Source organism: Penaeus vannamei, chromosome 21 (assembly GCF_042767895.1).
Source record: "Penaeus vannamei isolate JL-2024 chromosome 21, ASM4276789v1, whole genome shotgun sequence".
NCBI classification, from domain to species: Eukaryota; Metazoa; Arthropoda; class Malacostraca; order Decapoda; family Penaeidae; genus Penaeus; species Penaeus vannamei.
In genome coordinates this window covers 13376155-13398654 of record NC_091569.1, presented here as the reverse complement: position 1 = coordinate 13398654, position 22500 = coordinate 13376155, and the positions used below count along the sequence as shown (strand labels likewise).

General features: G+C 37.0%; 1 protein-coding gene and 1 long non-coding RNA gene across 2 annotated transcripts in view; one reads left to right on the top strand and one right to left on the bottom strand.

The window, feature by feature from the left end:
• The window catches only part of LOC138865449 (uncharacterized), a 15351-nt gene extending 14280 nt beyond the window's left edge, over positions 1 to 1071 (top strand). The window contains exon 3 of the long non-coding RNA XR_011399384.1: positions 1 to 1071. This exon is cut by the window's left edge and continues 1061 nt beyond it. This is a non-coding gene — a long non-coding RNA (uncharacterized lncRNA).
• The window catches only part of Lar (tyrosine-protein phosphatase Lar), a gene marked incomplete in the record, with an annotated part of 1013982 nt that overhangs the window by 772 nt on the left and 990710 nt on the right, over positions 1 to 22500 (bottom strand). Inside the window, 28 exon segments of the mRNA XM_070135894.1 lie at positions 1 to 3052; positions 4596 to 4731; positions 5062 to 5162; positions 5497 to 5565; positions 5743 to 5853; positions 6395 to 6521; positions 6724 to 6902; positions 7086 to 7247; positions 7497 to 7620; positions 7743 to 7897; positions 8142 to 8366; positions 8711 to 8911; positions 9307 to 9580; positions 9763 to 9989; positions 10153 to 10195; positions 10306 to 10460; positions 11064 to 11114; positions 11701 to 11876; positions 12127 to 12343; positions 12533 to 12676; positions 13184 to 13321; positions 13435 to 13608; positions 13762 to 13957; positions 14229 to 14421; positions 14568 to 14677; positions 14857 to 15062; positions 15301 to 15440; positions 20775 to 21080. The exon segment at positions 1 to 3052 is cut by the window's left edge and continues 772 nt beyond it. Coding sequence (XP_069991995.1) covers positions 2984 to 3052; positions 4596 to 4731; positions 5062 to 5162; positions 5497 to 5565; positions 5743 to 5853; positions 6395 to 6521; positions 6724 to 6902; positions 7086 to 7247; positions 7497 to 7620; positions 7743 to 7897; positions 8142 to 8366; positions 8711 to 8911; positions 9307 to 9580; positions 9763 to 9989; positions 10153 to 10195; positions 10306 to 10460; positions 11064 to 11114; positions 11701 to 11876; positions 12127 to 12343; positions 12533 to 12676; positions 13184 to 13321; positions 13435 to 13608; positions 13762 to 13957; positions 14229 to 14421; positions 14568 to 14677; positions 14857 to 15062; positions 15301 to 15440; positions 20775 to 21080 — 4409 coding nt within the window.

Below are 22500 nucleotides of genomic sequence, written 5' to 3'. Positions count from 1 at the left end.
CCTCAGAAACTGTGATGTTACCGTGACAATGCTTTCACATTTTGTGTGTATTACTCTGCTACAGGACTTACAAAACAAATTAAACAGTATCCAGTCATGGCAGCAGCAAGGTGGAGTTGAGGAAAATGTTAGTGAAATGCCCCTTACACATTACTGTAGGTCAGGTCAACAGGAATGCTTTACTGTTACTCTCTGATAAATTGCCTTTACCAACTTGAGTATTATTATATTGCTTCCATAACAGTGTATAGGCTCTTCAGTGACAAACACAGCATGTCAAGGCAATCTTGATATGGTTTTTTATGGTCTTTCTCATTTTCCTTATTTTTAACATATCCTTCCTTTTTATTATATACATGGCACTTTTCCTACTACCCTGTGTATCAGAGAGGAAGCTAACAGCATGAGCCTTTCCATTTTCTTCAATACCACCAAGTGTGCTCCTGACACCTGAGACCAAGTTCATAGGAAACATCCTTAACACTGCCCACGATGCACCGAGTTACATGATATATAGAGACAACAATGATTATGAAGCAACTTATGGTAGTGCTTGATATGCATTCATAGGTCACAGAACTTTGAATTTCTTATTGCAGGAATCTGTCTATATTGCTAACATATTCAGCAAACCAAAGTAATCGGTTTAGTCATGTCATTAGCTCAATTGTAACAAATAAATTTCAATAAAAACATACCGCGACAGAATGGAATTACTCTAGTTGAGAAAATTCTTCTTCAAAAATAATATTCACGGTCATCTTACTATCTCTTACATCCTCATCCTCACTCATGCTTTAGTATGCTACATCACATATTTTTAACTCATGAAAATTATGCTTATCGTATAAACCAGCCTTGGCAATATTTTATTCATTTATTCAATTTAAGAGTAATAAGTATAGCTGAAAAACATTTGGACATTCACTAAGTAACAAAGACAGTTATTGGCAATATTCTTTCCCCTACTTCTTCTAGTACAGCGAGATGTCTAAGCCATCTTTTGTCCTTTTTTTTTTCCTTTTTTTCTTCTTTTTTATTTTTTTGCAACAGTCAGTTCTACAGAAAATAGTTTCGTGGTATGGACTGGATCTGTGCCTTTAACTGTTCCTTGCACCTGGTAACTGGCTGGCTATTTCGAACACTCTTAAACGAGGACCATCTGCTTACTCTGTCAAACTTGGCTCATCTGCTCATTCACACAAAAAAGTTTGTACAAAAAGTACACTTAAACATTAATATAAAGTGAATGGTCACATTGTCAGTATGAAACAAAACAAGTTTCTTACAAAAACATGAAAAAATAAGTACTATAACCTAATATCATGATCCTGGAATACACAACTATATATATATGTGCAACACTGTGGAGAACACTAACCTAAAACAAAAAAGAGAGAGAAAGAAAACATTAAACTAAAGACCAACGTATCTGACCTACATCATGGTAACAAGGCAAGGGTTCAGTGTCACACCAATAAAAGGTTTCTCATTTTCATTATACTTTTTTCTTTTAACAATCTAGTTATAAAAGTAAAATGCTTTTCTCTGAAGTTCATATCCAGTCATCAGAAGTACAGATAGCCTTCAGGGTTCATGCAGCATTGGAAGTTTGGACACAGATTGTTTAAAATTACATTCATAAATTGAAATGGCTGAAAAACTTCTTGGGAAGCATTTTACTTTGTTTTCATTTTCTATAATGAGTTAATTCATCATGTATAGGTCGAAAGTAAACCCATGTGAGGGAGTAACACCCCTATTTACATGGATGATTCTATATGTACTTTGTGTTTAGACATCTTTAATAACTTAAACCTACATTTTGTGAAAGCACTTATGATGTTCCATTTATGCAATTTCTGCAAGTAGTTTGAGAGCACATCCATGTCAATATATTTTCCTGTTTTCAAACGATGACACCACACCAAGATTTGCATCACCAAATACAGTTGTATGCAATACACTAAGAGGACTCTGCCAATTGTCTAACCTGAAGAAAAATTTCTTTCACACAGTTACAAATTTCTCATAAAAGAAAGTTATTACCTACAATATAAAACTTTTCTTCATCTTGGTCTTCATAACTAACACTGAAGCATATGCCCATATATTGGCACATTAGAAGAGGTGATGTTTACACACATTAGCACCCAATATTGGTTCTGTAATTTTGAGATCATTTTTTCTTCATTCCTTCATTGTCATTATACATTTTGTGCTATACTATCTACAAAATGAGCTACAATTTCCATCTGTGTTTGAGAATTAAAACATGCTGAAGGAAATGACCGTGGCATCTTGTCGCCTAGATGTATTGAGGGATGGCATTTCCAATTGTCCCTCCACTGACTTGCTCTGTTGTCTTGGCAATTTTCTTAAAATCCAGCTTCAGTGTACTAGTAATAAATCTTTTCTTAACACAGCTTCTCTGACATCACCCATGACAGTCTTGAGAAGGCAGCTTGGTTTCACTCATGCTATCACTGACATGAGCTTTGTGGTCATCAGTCAACGGGAAGCAAGTCGTCCACTGTCTCTTGTTTAGTTTCCATGGAAATGACATCTTGGAGGGTGCAAGTTTCCAACATAATATTTTTTTGATTTCAACTCTTTTAAATATATAAATCAGATATTTAAATACATGATAAAACTTATTGCACTATCTGCATTTGGCCATTCATGAAGTTTCTGTAGTGCTAACTCTGGGGAGTTGAAGAAAGTCTCACTACATGAAAATTCTTTCACACCAGCCTTATTATTATTTTGAATGAGCCCAATATTTCTTTCTCAGCAAGACACAACACAGCATCTGCTTTTCCAAGAGAGAGCACCTCTGCAGCACAGAGATAAATGGTTCATTCTAGTGCAACTTATCACCACTAACTGCCTACAATTATTTGCTTACTCTAGCACCCGAGCTAGCCTGATTGTTTTCTCAGGTCCACACAGATTGCAGGCGAGTGCCGGCAGGCCTTGATAGTCAGTCTACGAAGTGATCAAAACTGTCTAGGTACTCCAGACTGGCCAAGTAGCAGAACCTGTACTCCTCCTAAAACAATGAATAAAGTATATTGGTAAGTTTGTGTAAGAAAAAAATGGGTGTCTGCCATTTTACATATTCACACTAATTAGGATTCCCCAAGGACATAATGAGTTTAGTAGGTAAATCCTCCGAGAACCACCTGTCTGTAGATTTTATGAAAATATGCTACATAAGAAAACTGATACAGCAAGGAAATTATTCTCAGCAAGAATGAGCTAAATCCAAGATTAAAATGACATACCTGATTATAGCATAATCTTGATTAAAAAATTGAACTGAGGATTACAAATAGATAAAAGGTCTGAGCAATAACTTGACATTATTCTATTACTCAAGATAATGGCATGGATAAAAAATAATAATCACCTGTATTTGGGCAGATCTCATAAAGGTAACACTCAATTTAAAAATGCCGTAGATATTGTTCCGGCACCGGATTTTATAACATTTTGGCTATTCGTCCGGCATACACTCACGCTTGAGAACTGTCAATAATTCTGTCTTGGTCATTTTACACAATATTCATAGTCGTATCGAGACTGCTGGGATATTTTTCCGGCGTTTTTTGTCGGAAGCCTGCACTGAAGAGCTTTTTCCGGCAGGGGCGCACATCAAAATTTTTATTTATTCTTAGGACCGAGTGGACACACATGCTATTTTTGCTACAATCCCCTACTCCCGCCAACAATGTTGGGGCATCCCGTGGGGAATCGGGGGTTGGGGGGGGGGGTGATTTCGTTCATACCATGCATTTTAAAAAGCAAAAGAATGGGAAATTGAAGATCCGAGCCAAGGATACCATTTCAGATGATAAAGTGAAAAATATAAGAACCCGAGAGAAGATTCGGCCATGGATGATTTGACACTGTGTTGCGCGAATGAACGAGCGAGTGAACTGCATCTTGAATGCACAACTACCAGTAGGATCGCTATATGAACCAAAAATTCCTCCTAACCCCCCTCCCGATTATCTATCTTCCTTACCGGTACTTCTAGGTCGCCACTGACTACACTTAGTAATACAAAATGAGTTTACCTTAAAGCTGGGGGGACAGTGGCTGGGAAGTGATGAACCGCAGACCCCCTCCCAATTGCTGTATTTTCCTATCGTGGGCTACGCCCCCGGACCCTCTCCCAATTGCCGTATTTCCCGATGCCGGCAAACAATAAGTAGGAGTACTTCAACTCTGGCTTTACTTTCTTATCCGGTGTATGCTTCAAAGCTGCAGCAACAATCCTTGAATCTTTGACATAAAACTGTGCGAAAGTGCTCTCTTGAAATTTGGTCAAGCTGTCCTTCATATCAGCAAAACTGACAAATTCAGTTCCAACTTAGAAGGAATCCATAATCGATGATCGACCCTTAGCCATGAACAATGAACAACATAAATATAGCGCTGAAGTTTGTATGCAAGGCTAATGCGCGAGTGTGTTTGTACTCAAATAGTTAGTGCGCCTGTATGCTGGACAAATAGCCAAACTGTTAAAAAATCTGGTGCCGGAACAATATCCAAGGCAATTTAAAAAGGCTGATAAATTTTTCTCTTACCTCTGTCTGCACCATTGCAGGACGCTGTGTGCGGAGGTTGCGGACGGTCTGGAACATGTCAACAACACCCTCATACTGCATGCGCTCCAGGACCTGACTCAAGGTGATAAAGACACCGGTACGTCCAACGCCAGCACTGAAAGAGCGAGTAAATTGTCAGGAAAAGCAGGCGAGTTTTGATTTTCAAAAGGCTTGTGGGATTTGACTGCTTTGAATTTTATTCTCATAATAATCCTAACAGATTGCTATTATTTTCAGTAAACTGCAGCAATTATTTACCTTACACTCACAAAAAAACTATCTGTATTTCCATCAACCATCATCATAAAGTTAGTTCTCAGTGTCATCCTATATTATATATATTTTTTTTTTCAATACAATGAATGAACATCACCAAAATAAGGTGTCATCCTGAAGAACATTAGCATATGTCTACATTTCCCTAAACGGTTCTTTTCAGCATTACCTGCAGTGTACAGTGATAGGCCCATCCTGTCCAAACTGCTCCTTTGTCTTGTGCACTTGGCCAATGAAGTCAATGAACCCTTCTCCAGACTTTGGCACACCCTGGGTTACAGAGGGAAAATAATATGTGAACACAGTACTAGTGAAATGAAATATAGGTACGTATGAAACATAAACATGTATTATTTAAATATTTTGAGTCATTTTATTCTATTAAGAAAATATGGTTGAATAACCTTAGCTGCTAACAGACACAATCCTGAACAGCTGATGAAAATTGTTTCTAATGGTTTCAGCTTTACATATATTACTGTTCAAACAAGCAGGAACAAGATATGCATTATGCAAATGGTATAAAGAAAATCAAGTGTTCCTATACAACAGTAATTCTTAAATGTTGAGCAAGAATAATTTAGGGTCAGTGAAGGAAACTCACCTGTTCTGGCCATTCAATGAACTGGAACTGTCGTATGGTGCGAGACTGTCCATCTCTAGCATCAGTAACCTTAACAAAATAATATTTAAATAAATAATCAATAATTTCTCTTTGTCATTAATCTTGCAAATGACACATATCACATATCTTCCAAAATACATCATATTAAACAACTTTTTTAATAATTTCAAACTGTGTTTTAATAAATCTTTAAAAATGTGAACAATTTAGAAAAGCATACTGTACCTTAAACTCCCTGAGAATATACTGAGGCATGTTATACTCAGCTATTGGATCCACCACATAAAACTGATATCGTTGAGAACGTTCATTTGGCCAGTACTGGTAACATTTTTCCTAAAAGAAAAGAAAAGAAAAAATTGATTACATGTGTTCATAATCCCCTCAGGCCCCATAACTCTTGACTTGAGGTACAACCATGCTTTGGCCAATATGGGTAATATCTCTCTTACATTTTGGTCCAGTGCTCTGAGGTTGTACCAGAGTACTAACATGATCACACAAATATAAGTTTGCTTAAACTCCCCTCTGTTTTATTTCTTAGATGGTAATTAATGCTACACTGTTGTGTTTCCCTATTCAAAACCAAAGAATTCAGAAATCAGATTATTTCTTATTGCACTTCTAAGCAAGGAATCCTGGTATTCATCTTTGCTTGTAAAAAAAAGTTGTCAAAGAAGACAAAAAATGTATTCCCTGCATTTTGACTTCCAAGAACAAACTTCGTCAGGTGCATAATACAAGAAACAGGAATATCTTAGCAATGGGAAGAAGAAGAAAAAGAAGACTTAGAAAAAACATGAAGACTTCTGATTGGTGTTTGCCTGCTCTACCCACTATAACATGCAGTAAAACCTAGAACACAATAAAAACACACCCTGCCCATCTCCTTGAGCTTGGTGAGCATGACAACAATGGTGGAGTTGTGTTCCCAAAGCATCCGCCAGAAGTCATCAACTGTCTCTTGCAATGGACCTTGTGTTGCTATGTAAGCACAGCGATACCTGGAAAGTAAATTTGTAGATAGTTTGTGAATGCACGAGTAATTAGAAAAAGCGTAATTATTGGATAGTACCTCATTATGACAATACAATTCCCATCTATATATGACACTTTGATTTATGTATCTATATCAAATAAAAAAAGGAAAGAAAAACAAAGGACTGTCTTTTAACAATTATAACAGAAAGTCCAAAATAAACTCACCTATAGCCATCAATAAAGCTGGCATTAATGTAGTCTGATCCCTCACTGCCACGGAGAGGCTGAAGGCAAACACGAGTACTTTCGTATGGCAGGATGTTTACTAATCGGTTCTTGAATTTGTTTACAGGCAGGTTGGCACTAACAAACCTCGATGGTTGGGCCTTGATGTTTGCTAGACGCTGTGGGCAATAAATGTTATCTTTATTAATCAATTCATCCTTTGCATTCTTTTTAAAGTGTAATCACAAACAGAAACAAGGTTTTTACTTATTTTCCTTTTTCATCTCTGGGGAATTAAAAATGTCCTTCCCCCCACCAAATAAAGAAGAGGAACAAGTAAAATAAGATGATGATTTGCTCACCTTAAATTCCAGTTCCATGCCTGTCACAGTATCACCAGCTTCAACAGCCATTAACTTCTGGATATGCGAGTGTAAGCTGCGTGCTGGCACCTCTGATGCCCCTGCCATCACAGCCTCCAAGAGGGCATCATGTATAAAGATGTATTGGTCTTCGGTTTGGACCTGAAATTTTCAGAGGTATTAAAAATCAATGTAAAACAATAAGATGTTTGAAGAAAATTTTGGAGAAAAAAAAAAAAAAAAAAAAATGGTCATAGCTGGTGCAGAATATTACTAAGTATAACAAAGAAATCAAACAATCTCAGTGGGACACTCCAGGTATTACAAAACCTACTGTCAAATTGAATAACACCAATACAAAAAAAAAAGAAACTACTTCAAGATTCGACATATATCTTCTGCGAGTCATACCATGTAGTTCCTTTGAGCGCGCAGACAGGTCACATGTCCATAGATATCGACACTCTGTTCATGTTTTATCCTCTCCAGCATGGCATCAATGACAATAAAAGCTCCTGTTCGGCCAACACCAGCACTGAAATTTACAACACAAATGAATACATCTTTTTTTGCTAAGCTTCGTATTTTAGAGTAAAGAATAATAAAAGTGGATAATTATCTAATTCTACAATGAAGAAGAAGAAAAAAAGTTCATACCTGCAGTGAACGACAATTGGTCCCGAGTCTGGTGGGTTGACATGTCGCACACGCCGTAGGAACATGAGGAATGGTGTTGGGTGGTCAGGAACACCGTGGTCAGGCCAGGCGGTGAACTGGAATTGTCGCACTTCACGTCGGTCCAAATTGCCAGACTGTAATGAAGAATAGATAAGTAATTGAGGCACATGAAAATTAACTGTTTCAAGCTAACACTACTGACAGTATTGGTAAGTTTTGTGCTTTCCACTTACACTAAACAATATCAACTTCCCTGCTTATAGTGACACAGAGTGTATAACCATAAAAATATGTTATTCTTCAAGTATACCTATTTCACTTCCTGCACATCAGAAAGTGTTAACTAAGAAAAAAGGTACACCAAAATACCGTACTTACTCTCTGCAACTGGAAAGTCCTCACAGTGTAGGTGGCTAGTTCCTGAATGTCAGTCAGGGTGATGTGCATGATGCCGTAAGTTTCTGTCTGCGATACTCTCCCAGGCCAATACTGGTCGCACTTGATCCTAGTTCTCTCCTCCAGCTTAGTCATCATCACAATCGTACAAGAGCGCTGTTCCCAACACATACGCCAGAAGTCTCCAAAAGTCTCCGGAAGTGGACCCTGAAGAATTACAAATATAGATTAGATTGCAAAGCCTATAAGAGAAATTAAAAGAATTCTATTATAAATACTATCCATATGATGTGATCACTGCACAAAATTTCACAGTGAAAATCAAAATTAAATTATCAGACACTAACTTTTCTCAATTTCAAGCAAATCTTATTTAAATCACAGACTTTTTCAGTACATCAACTACTTTTCTCTTATGTTGACGTCTATGCAAATGCAATCCTGGTAGAATGATAATAGCATTTGAAAAGCCAAATTTCTTCACTGACCCACAACCCTCAATAAAGGAGCACCTATAAATGCCACTCAGAAAGGGATACAAAAATACATACCTGAGTGGCAATATACGCGTTTTGTTTGCGATAGCCATCACAAAAGTTGGCATTGATATAATCACTTCCTGGAACTTCTTCAAGAGTCTGGAGAACAACTCTTGAGTGGTCATATGCTATCACATTGGCATAGCGATTCTTTGGTTTGTTGACTTCAAGGTTACTATTATCCCAAGTAAACTGCTGTCCTGGTTCAATTGACTGGAAATGATATAGGAACATTAGGGGAAAAATAAAAAATAAAAAATTGGGAATTAAATTTCTTAATATAGCCATGAATAGAGTGAATTCAAGGATCAGACAAATCATAAACCCAAAAAGATGTGTAAACTGTATTTAGTCATAATCAAGTGAAGCTGTTCTCTAGTCTTCTAATGTGGATTTTGATTTGTAAAAAAAATAATAATAATAACTCATTTTCTTGTACAAATTTATTTTAAGTTGATACTAATTCTCTGGTGTACTGATACACCATATCTACATGAGTATGCAAGACAACAACACCTTAAAGACATTCCATACAAAAATATGAATTATTTTTGGTTCTTCAAACTGCCACTGACTTTGCTCATAAAAAAAATACAGGACATCTTTACCTCATACTCCTGTGAGAACTTCTGATTGTCATTGCTCTTGAGTCTCTCAATGTGCTCGGCAAGCTGTGAGATGGGGATAGGAGGGTGGGAGATCATGCCTGGGGTCTGGAAGTTGAGTCGTCGCATCTTCACTGGATCAGAGGGAGCAGCCGGGATGACGCCAACACTGCCTCCACCTCCACCGATCCCTCCACCCACATGACCACCGCCATGATCAGCCATTAAGGGCTTCGTCACCTGAGCCTGGTCACGGGACTTGGGCTGCCTGCGACGCCTGGGAAGGTGAGTGTTATGAGTACACTTGTGTATAAATATTACCTATGAGTTGGCTTGTGAAATACCATTACTAAATATCACCACTTGTGTGAATATACTTTCATGAAATATCAAAAAGGCAACAGAAGAGAAAATATTACGTCAATAGACAATGTGTGCAAAAAGAACAATGAGACTCACTTCCAAACAAAGAGGAACAAGAATAGAGATATGACCACCAGCAGTACAGCGCCAATGACAGGACCAACAATCATGAGCATTTCCATATCATTCCCAGGGCCTGGAATGGGGACATTTGTTCCCACGTTGTCAGGGATGGGCTTGGGGCGCTCTGGGAGCTTCCCTCTGGGTGCAGCTCGCATGTCCAACGAGATGAAGTCCGAGAAGGGTGATGAAGTGTAGAGGTGCTGCAGAGATATAAAACATCATGTAATGGGTGACATTGGTTAGGCCAGAAAGAATTAACAGCAGAAACATTGAACAGTACAAAGAACCATTCTTTAGAATATACTGCAAAAGTTGTGTTAATACCATATGCATTAATTAATGCTTTGTTCTGAAAAGACATACCTGTCCAGGAGTGTCGACAATGGCCCTTACGAAGATCTTGTACCTTCAGGAAGGGAGAAAAAGAATATAATATTAATCACTTTGCAATTACTTCAGAGACTGGAAAGTTTCAAAATCTTTACCAAAACACACTAAACCTCAACTCAAAAATACCTCTTGTTGTTTTGCAATGGTCTGTTCTTGAATCCCTCATAAATCTGACCATTACCAAGAGAGAAGGAATAGGGGATGTTGCGATGTAGGAACTTAGCTGCAATGTAGGGTCCTTCAGCTAGCGCTTCCTTGCTTCCAGCCTTATTGGCTATGAGCTGGAAGAGATCGAGTATTCAAAATTAATCTGCTAGAATTCTTTACAATTTTGTCTTATTTTGTTGTTATTTGTTTACCAGATTATTCTTGAATTTAGAGTATTTCCATTACCTTTTTTGGTTTGTTTCTGAATCCCCATTGAAAATCTTAAATAATTCATATACCTAAAAGGTGGAATATAGTAGTATACAAGATTTTGTTTTAAACAAGGCATACATGCTAAACAAGGTATATGCAGCAGAATCCTTTGCACTCAGTCCATTTTCTGCAATAATTTTGTATCAATATCAGTCCCCTTCTGAAACAAAGCATTGTGAAGATATTCTCAATCACACTAGGTTGTAGAATAAGGGGAAATTTTACTAATAAAGGCAAATGGATAGTCCACTGTAGCTTTAGATTAATCCTTTTGGTTTGTATTAATCTTCTAAGAAGCATTTAGATATTATCACCAGTAGATAATATCTTTAGATTATCATTAGCAAGTAGGTAACTTTTATGAGTGATATTATTAGTATGTATATTATACTTTTAGACTGTAAAGTATGTATTTCTTATGAGAATATAAGATTCTGCTGAATATCAAGAAACACAATACTCACACCATGATTGTGTATTTCAGGTGTAGATGAAGCGTGATGAAGTGATTTGCCCTATAATCATGTTTGGCAATGAGATACGGGAATTGATTAACAAAATAGAAAAGTTAATATTGTAGAAATCAATCCTTTTTGAGGAATCTGGGGGCAATGACAGGCCTGATGGATGGATAGATTGGGGAAAGAAAGGATGCATGAAAGGAAAGTAGGATTTGATTGGGAGGGAGAGTGAAAAAATGGAGGAAAAAATGAAAAAATAAAAATGTTTTGCAGTGCAAACACATGGCTAGTAAAAATCTGGTGTAACAATTCAAAAAACTGGAAAAATTGTGCAAGGATCAGAGTGCAAAGGTAAAAGCTCAAGGATAGGAAGCTGGTATCAAGAAAAGTTGACATGCCACCAGTTTATTTCTATTGCTAATATGTTTTAATCTGTATCATTCACAAGGCTTTTCCATAAATTTTACAACTAGTGCTTAATCACCTTAACATGTATTGTATATTCCACCAAACATGCTTAAATCATCTGGTTTTGCTCTTCTTGAAGCTAACTAATATTGTACAAAATGAGAATATTTCAAGTTGACAGTATGCTATTCAGTTCACAAATAACATTCTACAGTGTTTCCCAGATACTTACATCATCCGTGAGATACTGATCAGGGTTCTTAAAGGCATGGTGATTGTCCTCAGGCACAACTATAAGGTAATAAAAAGCTATTGGCCCGTACTCCTCTGACGCTTGAGGTAAAATCATGGCTATCTCATGGTCACCATTAACACCATAAAAGTCAGGCTTCACCATTGGCTGAGGAGCTGGAACCAAAGAGTACTGTCATCAGGACCCAGAAAGTTCAAATAATGACATCATAACTCAGTAAATTTCATAGTCTGTAAATATCACTACTAGCATTGTTGCTTCTGAAGTTAACACTACCACCAGTTGTCGTGCTGTTACTACTGAAATTGTTTCTACTACTTCTGTTGGCTGCTGCTGCCACCAATAAGTTTAATACTTATGTAAATAATCATACTTCCTTACCAATTGTTAATGTGAAAATCTTACCTGCCATCTGAGTTGTTACAGTGATCTTTGCAGGTGGACGGTATTCTTGGGTCTGCGGTACAGCAGTAACATTCACAGTGTAGGTGGTGAAGGGACGTAGATCCTCTATGATGAAGCTGTGCTTGCGCTTATTCACAATTTTGGTAGTTACACCAATCTTCTGGACTTGAGTTACACCTTGAGCATCAACAAACTCCTTCACTGCACTATAGGTCACCTGGTGGGTGGGATGATCAGTGAATTAGGTTTATTATCAACATTTCAAATAACGAATTAAATTTTTTTTCACAGTTACCATGTATTACTCATGTATTTTATTAATCCTTGAGACAAATGGGCATACTGAGAATGTGACATCTTGTATAAACAAAGGAATCCTTATACAAGATTCTCTGCCATTTCTTACCTTGAAGTGCAAAGGGTTCAGCTGAATAGGGGGGCCCCAAGTTAGATTTGCAGAATGTGTGGTGACATGATGAGCGCGCAGGTGCATTGGTACATCCACTGGCTTTACACGTACAGGTAGCATTGTTGACAAGCGTCCTAGTCCCTAGTAAAGAGAGCAATTTGTTTAATTTCTCTGTAGAATGAACTAAAGGTATTTTAATAACCAATCCACACAATGTAAGGTATATAATCTTTATCTGAAGATATTTTGGTCAAACTGAATTCCTGAAAATAGTAACAATTATATCAAATTAGTTGGATGTGCTTCAGAGAGCAAAGAAATGTACAGACTTATCAATCTAACCATGCACACAAATGAGGATGGCTGGGTTATTGCATGATTGAGATAGGGGTGGTGATGTCACTGGGCCCCACCTGCACAATTCAGCTTCCATGCTTTAGAGCACTTGACTCTCTAATTAGCTTTCAAATATCAACTGCTTCTTTCAAATTAATGACTGCATCATCCTTTAGACTCACAGGCTATTATCAATGTTAATAAATGATATTCACATCTGCTGACAACTTCTTCTAATGCCTATATGAAATACATCAAATATGTGCTTTTCAGCATTTCATCAAAAACTTGCTAATAAAAAAAAGTACTTACTGTTGCAGTCCTGGCAGCTACAGCAATGGCATACTCAGCATGGCGTTCCAAGTTCTGCAGTTCAGCCGAGTGGGTTACTGGAACTTTGATATGAGTCCACAGGTCCAAATCGGCTGATGGAGCCATTGTGTAAAACACCTGGTAAGAAAAGATTTGTAATCATAATTCTGAAGTAAATGAGAACAAAGTTTATCATTTTTATTCCATACTTACAATACTTTTATTACAGAAGCGTTCAAGTGTATACATACCTGATATCCTATAACTTTCCCACGTGAAGGAACGGGTTCCCACCATATTTCAATAGAAGATTCTGAAGTGGCGAGTCCTTGAAGGGACATGGGTGCTCGAACAAGGTCAGGCTCCGTGTGTAAGTGTACAACCTCGCTATAAGGACCAGGACCTTTTGAAGTCCAAGATCGAACCTGAAAAATAAAGGTATAAATTTGTTAACACTTCTTTCTCCTTTTAGTCCATTTAGAATTCAAAGAACAGCACATGCCTGTGATACATTATGTAATATGACCATATTACTATAAAAATATTAAACTTGCTCACCCCCCAAAAATAAAACATACCTTGAAAGTATAATCCATGTTCTCTTCAAGACCATTAAAGACTATTCTCCCTTCAGAAGTGTTCCTCTCATGTTTGAAGTCATTGTTCAGTATCACATTCTTGTTGAACTCCACATCATACATATGAATAACTCCATTCCTTTCATTAGGCTTGGGTAAATCCCATGTGAAAACAATAGTGCCTGGAGTTTGGTATCTGTAATGAAATGTTTCCTAGTATAGTCACAAGAACAAGAAAAGAAAAAAAAAAATGGAAGGAAAAGATTTTTTTTAAATCAAAAAGTATCAAGAGGTTAATATCTGTGGTTAAATGTAACCTGGCCTAATTCCCTCACACAAAAGAAAATTAATTTATGCTGAAAGGTATGTGCAAATGAAGCTGTGAAATACTAGGCATCCTAGGCTGTAATAAAAAGTAAACAGCAACACAGGATAAAGAAAAAATTATAAATATGTGTCAAGCTTACTTATATGTAATGTTGGTGGGCGGCCCAGACGGTGGTGCCTCAGGAGTCATATAGTATTCAACTGCTTCCTGACCGTAGTTGATGTGGTTGCGACCGGCTACACGTATCTCATACTCGATTCCCCTCTGCAGATCATTTAGCGTCTTGTGCAGCATGGAGCGTCCCTCAAGGCTGACAGTATTTAGCTTTTCTCCTTGGTGAAATAAAAGGAAATATAAACCATCTGAAGCCAACTGTTTCATAAAAAAATGAGAGAGAAAAAAGTATAACAAGTAAATACATTTATGTTATCAAAATCTTTATAATAATCAGTTTCAAATTTGTTGTCTATAGGCTTACCTCTTGGTCCATATCTCAAACGGTAACCCATTATCTCTCCATAAGTCTCAGTTGGAGTTTTCCATTCAACGAACACAGACAGTTTTCCATTAGCTTTGTCTATAGTCCCACTGAAACAAAGAATAAAAACATTAGCTTACAATAAATGTAATCATAAAATATCTGAATATATATACTGACATCTAATGTTTAATCCTTCATTCTATTTCATTATGAAAAATATAATGGATTCCCAAAAGGTTGACTTTTACAACACTATATTATATATAATCTTTCACAGCAAACTTACTTCACAATCAGAGCAGGTTTGTTGGGCACACCACCTGGCATCTGCACTTTTGTAGGCAGTGATCTCTCACCATCACCTTTTCTTGTTATAGCTGACACCTGAACCTGATACTCTGTGTCAGGGTGCAGATCAGTAACCACATAACTTGTTGCTTCACCATTGTGAACTGTGTATGGCATGGAACCAGGAATAATCATACTGCCTTCCTGAAAAAGGAAAAAAAAATCTCACTACCTTTTTTAGAATATCATAATATATTGCTAGAGCACTGTACATTTAAATACTGAAGTTATAGGCTTGGTAATAAAATGACCTGTGACTAATAGGTATTGTTAGTTTCTGTTAGTTTCTCTGTTAGTTTCAGAGAAACTAACAATCTCTGCACACCATGAGGAACATTTTATAAAGACAAAAGCCCTACTTCCAAAAAGCATCTTTCCTCACACTTCCTGCCATCTCCTGCACGTGGATCTGGTAGCCTCGAAGAATGCCATTTCTTTCCCTCTCGTTGGGGGGAGTCCAAGTAACCCTAATACTTGTGCTGTTGATGACCTCAACCTTCACGTTGCGTGGTTCACCAGGAACTATGAGGACAGTAAAGAAAGATTAGAATCATTTTTTCAAGGTAAAGGAAAGGATGCCTGAAAGCCAGCACCACCAAATATATCAACTTTTTACTTTGTCCATCAAAATGTAAAGTAATACAGGAAACAGCTATACATCTAGACCCTAACACAATTTAAACACAGTGGAAGTACTGAGAGATACATACCATTGCTCATGAAGATGTAGTCTATTAGATAGAAAATAATGCCAAGAAATTTTATCCCAATAACTTTCAAAGTACAGTAACTTTTCCTTAAAAATCTCTCAGAACAGAATACACATATGGCTTCAGTACAGCCTTTACACAGTAAAGAAAAATCTGCATATACCAATGATCCTTAATCAATGCATAAGAACAGTATTATGATAAACATGAACTCCAGTGATGTTCACTGTGATGTTTTATATCTAACAGTTTTACAGAAACACACCAAAAAATGTACTCTCCGTATGTTAAAACTGCTAATGACCATTTGCCTTTATCTGTAAAACTAGTCTGCATATTCAAATTATATGTAGTAGACATAAGAAGACAATACCAGTACACCTCCTCTGTTCTTGTTCCACTGTACAATAAGACAGAGATGAATAAAAATAAGAAAAATAAAAATAGTCCTCAAAAAAATAATAATACTGAAAAGCAACACACCACTTCTAGAGCAGCCTACGAAGCCTCGCGCGAGATACCGTAATCGTCGATCAAACTAAATTTCAGCCCTTATGTCAACATTATACTTAACACTTTATTTGACACACCACACCCTAAGGACCCTGAGAATGAAGACAGTAAAATATAAAAAAAAAGAAAAAAAAAGGGAAAAAAATACAAAATCTACTTGAGATATCGAGACACTTGTATCCCTTAAGCTCCATTTGGAAAATTCTCTGGGATACTTTAGCAAATACTGGTACACCTTATCAAATACAGGGACTTCTCAGTTCCCTTCCTTTGGTAATCATAAAACATTTGGGGAGGGACTCTAAGAATTATATTACCTGAATTTCCAAAGGGTTAGCGCATTACCTGAAACTGTACTTTGGAAAAATCACATCAAATACTTACATAGCTTCTATAGAACAAACAGCACATTTCAAGTTGAATAGGGGATAGAAATGCTGATTAATTTACTCTGACTACAGTAAAGGAAATACTATGTGAGTGGAAAGACAGCCCCTTTCTTGCACGTAATCAGAGGATGAGAAAGGTGGGCGAGGATAAGAGAGGACCGACACACAGCTTAGTTGGGTAGGAGGAAAGGCTGGACTGGTCAACTGACAGTCTCACAGTAAACATTCCACCAAACCTCGCAGATGACACGACATACATGCAATTCTCTCACAACGAGAGTTTAAAAAATGGTGCCATGTATAATTATCAGTTTTGACTGGAATGGGATTTCATAACATTCTTGACAAAATCTATAGTGTCTTTGGGATTTAATGAACATTACCCTTCATACATTTTGAGCAGACAGCTTTGAATTTAGCCCTTTGGCACTGATACAAAGCAAAACCAAACTAAAACATTATTTGAAATATATCTAAAGTGAAAAAATGCAACAAGTACTACATATCAATCAAAATAATTCCCTTACTTTGAAGACAATTCTAAATAGTTATGCATGACACTATGTTGAAAGTCCAATTCCTTATCTTGAACAGTGCAAAAGACAAAAAAATAAATGAAAAAAAGATGAAAGCAATTAAGCTACAAAAATGTATAAAACTAGAGTATCAGAAACTAAAAACAAATGGCATTAAAAGTAAGAATAAAATTCACACCACTTACTAGCACCACAACTACATAGCATTACAAACCCTGGTATACTTACGCAGCGGTTTAGCTGTCAATCGAAGGCAAGAGAGGAAAAAATGGAAACAATGCCATCAATAGCCTGCCAACATCCCACCTGAGTTTTTTTCTTTTTCTTTTTTTTTTCCTTACACCATCCAACATATTATCTGCTACAAAGTGTTGAGAAGAAAAAGATAATCCATGCAGGAGAGTAGAGTAGATAAAGATAATAGATGTGACAGATAAGAAAGTTTAGGTTTAATAAATATTTATATATAAATATATATACGAAGACTGAGCGAGAGAAAGAAGAGAGAGACAGGGAAAGACGAAAAGTACAGAGACAGTGTGGTGCTTGGTGCATGTGACAGTGAGTGTAAAGCAGTGGCAACAAAAGATAAATACTAAGCAACCTAAAGAACTATGGAAGAAAGAGCACGAAAAGAAACAGTAACTACGGAGACCAGCTACACCGTGCTCAGGGGAGGTTTTCAGATGCACAATAACTTGCAGCAAAACCACCCTACAGCAGTTACAGTGCAAGATATCCTACAGTAGCTAGCAGAGGAACTTGTCCAACAGCCAATGATACAGGATATGTACTGCACATCCATTAGCAGCTCTTCAAGCCTATTGTAGGGACTGTCAGAACAAACAATCTTAAAGCAAGAGGCATGAGAAACATTTCTCTAACAACTGCTTTAATGTGCTATCTTGCATCAGCTGAGATAAAAAGAATTCCACAGGATGCTCTGAAGGAAACATTCCTTCTGCAGCTGAAGGAGACACCTATCACAAGTACTTGTTTTATACTTTACACTGAAGGGTAAGGGAATCAAGTGCTGTAGGGTGGGAACATGTAAGGGTTTGTGTCAAGTCAATTTGGGGCAAGAATATGCTTAGTAATATAGATTATAGTTGGTTTAGAAATAAATTTTACTGCTACCTAGGCACTAGTGTAGTAAGTTAAGGAATTACAGTGTTTATGAGGACTGGAGAGAGGACTGCACAAGTGCTGTATCAACATTATCCTATGTGTAATTTACATGTGGCTAATAGTAAAAATGTACATTTACTAAGCATATGGCACCAAAAACATGAATCTCCTTCATCTTCATTTTCCCAGGAGGCAAAACAGCACAGAGGAACAGAAGGTATGGTATTATGTCTTGGGTTTGTGAGCCAGCGGTGTTTACAGTGAAGAGCAGGAGAAGGTTAAGGAACTGTTTATCCATGTTCAAGAAGGGGCAATTCTGGGAGCTAATCAATACATGACCTGACAAGTGGATCACTATTTCTTCATTTTTGTCTCTCTTACAGGTTTATGAACTTGATTGCTTCGCTTTTTGTGCCAATCAATCTCTTGACAGGTTTGAACTGGGTGAATATTGTAACTTGTAATTGTGAAGAAAATTTTTCTACTATGTTGTAATAGTGGGGAGAGGGTTGGGAGGCCATCCATGATGTATTAGGGTGGAGCAAGGCTGTCCTCATGTAGGCGGGAGCTGTACTTACTAATGTATCCTTGTAAGGGGCAGGGAAACAAGTGTGTTAGTTTGATAACAGGTTCATGAAAGGCTGTACAGAAAGTTTTGTTGTTGGAGCTGTGATAAATATATCTACTTGTGATTTCTGGAGTCTGGTTAGTATATAAAAATTCTGGCATTCTTAGCTTTATGACTTTAGCTAGCATAGAAATAAAGCATTCAAAATGAAGGAGAAAATAATGTGACACCTTACTACAAGCTCGGTCTATGCCATTATGACGTCAATTCTTTCATAATGATACTTGATCATATCTCAGTTGTAAGGAGTTTTGTAGTGCATATGTATCTTCAAGACTGATCTTAATGATAGACCTTTAAATTCTTAAAATCAGCAACAGTAATTGGGTGTCTTAGCACTCTGATACTGGCTCACTGTTACATCCAGTAACAGACTGATTTGTACCAATTTGCTGAGTGTAACAAGTTGTCACAACTTTCTTTACCTACAACAAAACTTGCATTAGAGAAAACTAGTTCTATCTCCTTAATTTTCATATACCATATTAGGAGCCAATTTTATCTGGGTTGATAAGAAAAGGAAAAACATTTAAAAAGAAACACTACACAGTTCATGTAAATCTGAACAAGGATTTTAGAGAATACACAATTCAAGGTGTTTTCATGTGACAGGGAAATAAAGAAAGAACTGCCGGAAATAACAAGGCAAAAATTGTTAAGAATGCCAGGTTGGTGGTCAGGACTCTCTGGGTCGACCATGACTGTGGTGTGGAATATCAATATTGTAAGTGTCTCGTGCAACAGTTTTGTGCTGATCACTACATGTGCACATGGTCATCTCTGTGCAGCTGTGAGCAAGGAGACCTATATGCCTTTACAAAGTCGCTTGCCATTTCATCTAGAGGCAAAGCTAGCCATTTTTATTTTCTAACTAAAAGCTGAGACTCAATTCTCCATCAATGTTATTTGTCTGTTAAGAAATTTGCCAATATACTAAAATGAACAAGTTCGCTGTATTCTAAAAATGTGAAAACTAAATATTGAGAATTTTTTTCTAAATCACTTATAACTGTTCATGAAAATTGCAACAATATCTCAGCATTCAACTGGATCTAGCATATCATCCCTGCAGGTTATATCTGCTTGACAACAGCCCTAAGGAATTGTTAACCATCATACAATTCTGTGTTGAACTACCTTCAATATTGCTTCAAATGGCCTGAAGTCTTACTGCAATTTGGGATTACTTTGCAAAGTTAATGCTTCTATCAATGACTATTTTGGAGCCTTGGCTAATAAAAGTCTATAAAGTAAACCCCTAATCCTTAGTAAGATCACAGACCATATTATGCCATCAGCCAACTAACTATTCCCAGTGACCTGGTAAAGTATTTCCTTTTGCCCTTCCTTACACAGTTTGCATGTTTGATGTTGTCCTGAGGAGAAATGGGTCACAGAAGACAGTGTACAGTTGAGAGTCTGGTAGGCCACCAATGCTAACAGTCCACTCTAGGCCTATGAGATTTTACCCTGCTCTTGGCTTCTACTACTCCTCTGGGCTTTACACACAAATCTACAGCAAGCCACCAAGATCATTTACAAAGACTAGTTAAGCCTGTTCAAGCACTGATGGCCTCAAATTTCAAAATCTATTATTATCTATGTGCATTATAAATGTGCATGGTGCTCATGCAGTGAGGAAGGATAAAGTAACAGGTTGCTTAATGTCTAGAGCATGTATCTGCTGTTCATTTATGTCTGATGATACATCTTCCAAAATACTGAAAAGCATTATCTAGTTGAGAAAGAGAGTGATAATCATTTTTAGTACTCAGTCCTGGCTTATTGCATGACTTGGCAAAGCAGAAGAATAATACTGAAGAATTGGTCTGCAATATCCTTTGTCTATCAACATTCCAAATAGGATTTAAGTGATTCCTTTCAAACAACTCTGATTTACTTTTTTTCTCCAAATCAAGTTACCTTACATGTGCAACCAGTTAGACACGTACCATCTTCATCTGTGCGGACTAGCTGGGGGTCAGATTTGACACCGTCCCCTATGATGGTTCCAGCAAGCATCCAAACTCTGTACTCCGTCCATTTCTGCAGGTTGGTAATGAGGTAATCCCGCTGTGTTGGATCAGATATTGTGATCACCGAAGCATCTGAATCTGGTCGTGTGTTGTTGACATACATGAGTTTGTAGTGGGTGATCTTTCCATGTTGTTTGTCTTCCGGGGGAGGCTCCCACTCCACATGGATTGTCTCTGAGTCTTCAGCAGCAGCACGGATGTTACTGGGAGGAGCACCTGGGACTGTAAAGTAAGGTAAAATATTCTTATTAATATTTCTCATACTTTGATGAGATTATATTACAAAGCATGATATCAAAAGCCTTGCATGCTATTTAAATATCATGGTTGTTTTGTTATCTGCTTCTTAGTTGCTTTCATTAAGGGTAGAAGTTACAATGACTTGTTGCTCTCCCACTTCATGCTTGTAACAAATACATGAAATTACCTTGATAAAGGAAAAACATACTTGCTACACTTGCAAATATGACTTCTATATATATATGGTCTTTTGACAGTAAGTCCTTCAACAATAATATCTGAACTGGTCTGATAGCCCATTTGAGTAAGATTATGATGTCTTGAGAAAGATTTATATTTACAGTACATTACTTACAGACATCATTTTCACCCGACCAATAATTGAATTGTTCTTATTTTACACTTGCTATGAACATTAGCAAGTTATATGAATAAACTAAATGCCTTTATCTTAGAGAAAAGCCTGAAATCATAAAGCTTCATCATACATATTATGAATTATGATACCAAGCCAAAGCCTTTACAGACTAAACCTACCAAGTGTTTCTAACACTCTTTATATCATTCTTTTCTCTTTCCTAATCACTTGATCCTATTCATCAATGCCTACCTCTCAGACTATCGCAAACATATACATTACTAACAAAATCTTCAAAATATATAAGCACAGGTATATGGAATAAAAAATAAAAATAAGATCACTTGAGCTGAAAGTCAAAAAAACTCGAGTTTCCCTAAATATCCTGTGTCCAAATAGCTGACCCATCTACCTCCAGTCATTAATTGAAGCCAAAGCTTTTTCTGCCTATGCCATTGCAAAACTCTGGCCTTCAGCATTTTTGCAGCATTCCAATCTGTCTTTATGAATAAATGATGCTTTTACAAATGGGAAATAAAACTTCAAAGTAATAATGCTTCAAACACTTTAATGCCTATAATTAATCTATTAACACGGAACATGTTTTACATTGTGATTTAAAGTTTAGAGATACATAAATCTATATTTATCAGAAATAGTCAAGTGAGACTTGACAATTATCATGCATCATATAAATGTAAATGTACATGCATACGCATATGTATATGTATATGTATGTGTGAATGTATATGTGTGAATGTATATGTGTGAGAGTGTGAGAGTGTGAGAGTGTGAGAGTGTGAGTGAGAGAGTGTGAGTGTGAGTGTGAGTGTGAGTGTGAGTGTGAGTGTGAGTGTGAGTGTGAGTGTGTGTGTGTGTGTGTGTGTGTGTGTGTGTGTGTGTGTGTGTGTGTGTGTGTGTGTGTGTGTGTGTGTGTGTGTGTGTGTGTGCGTGTGTGTGAGTGTGAGTGTGAGTCTGCGTGGGTGTATGTACACACACACACACACACACACACACACACACACACACACACACACACACACA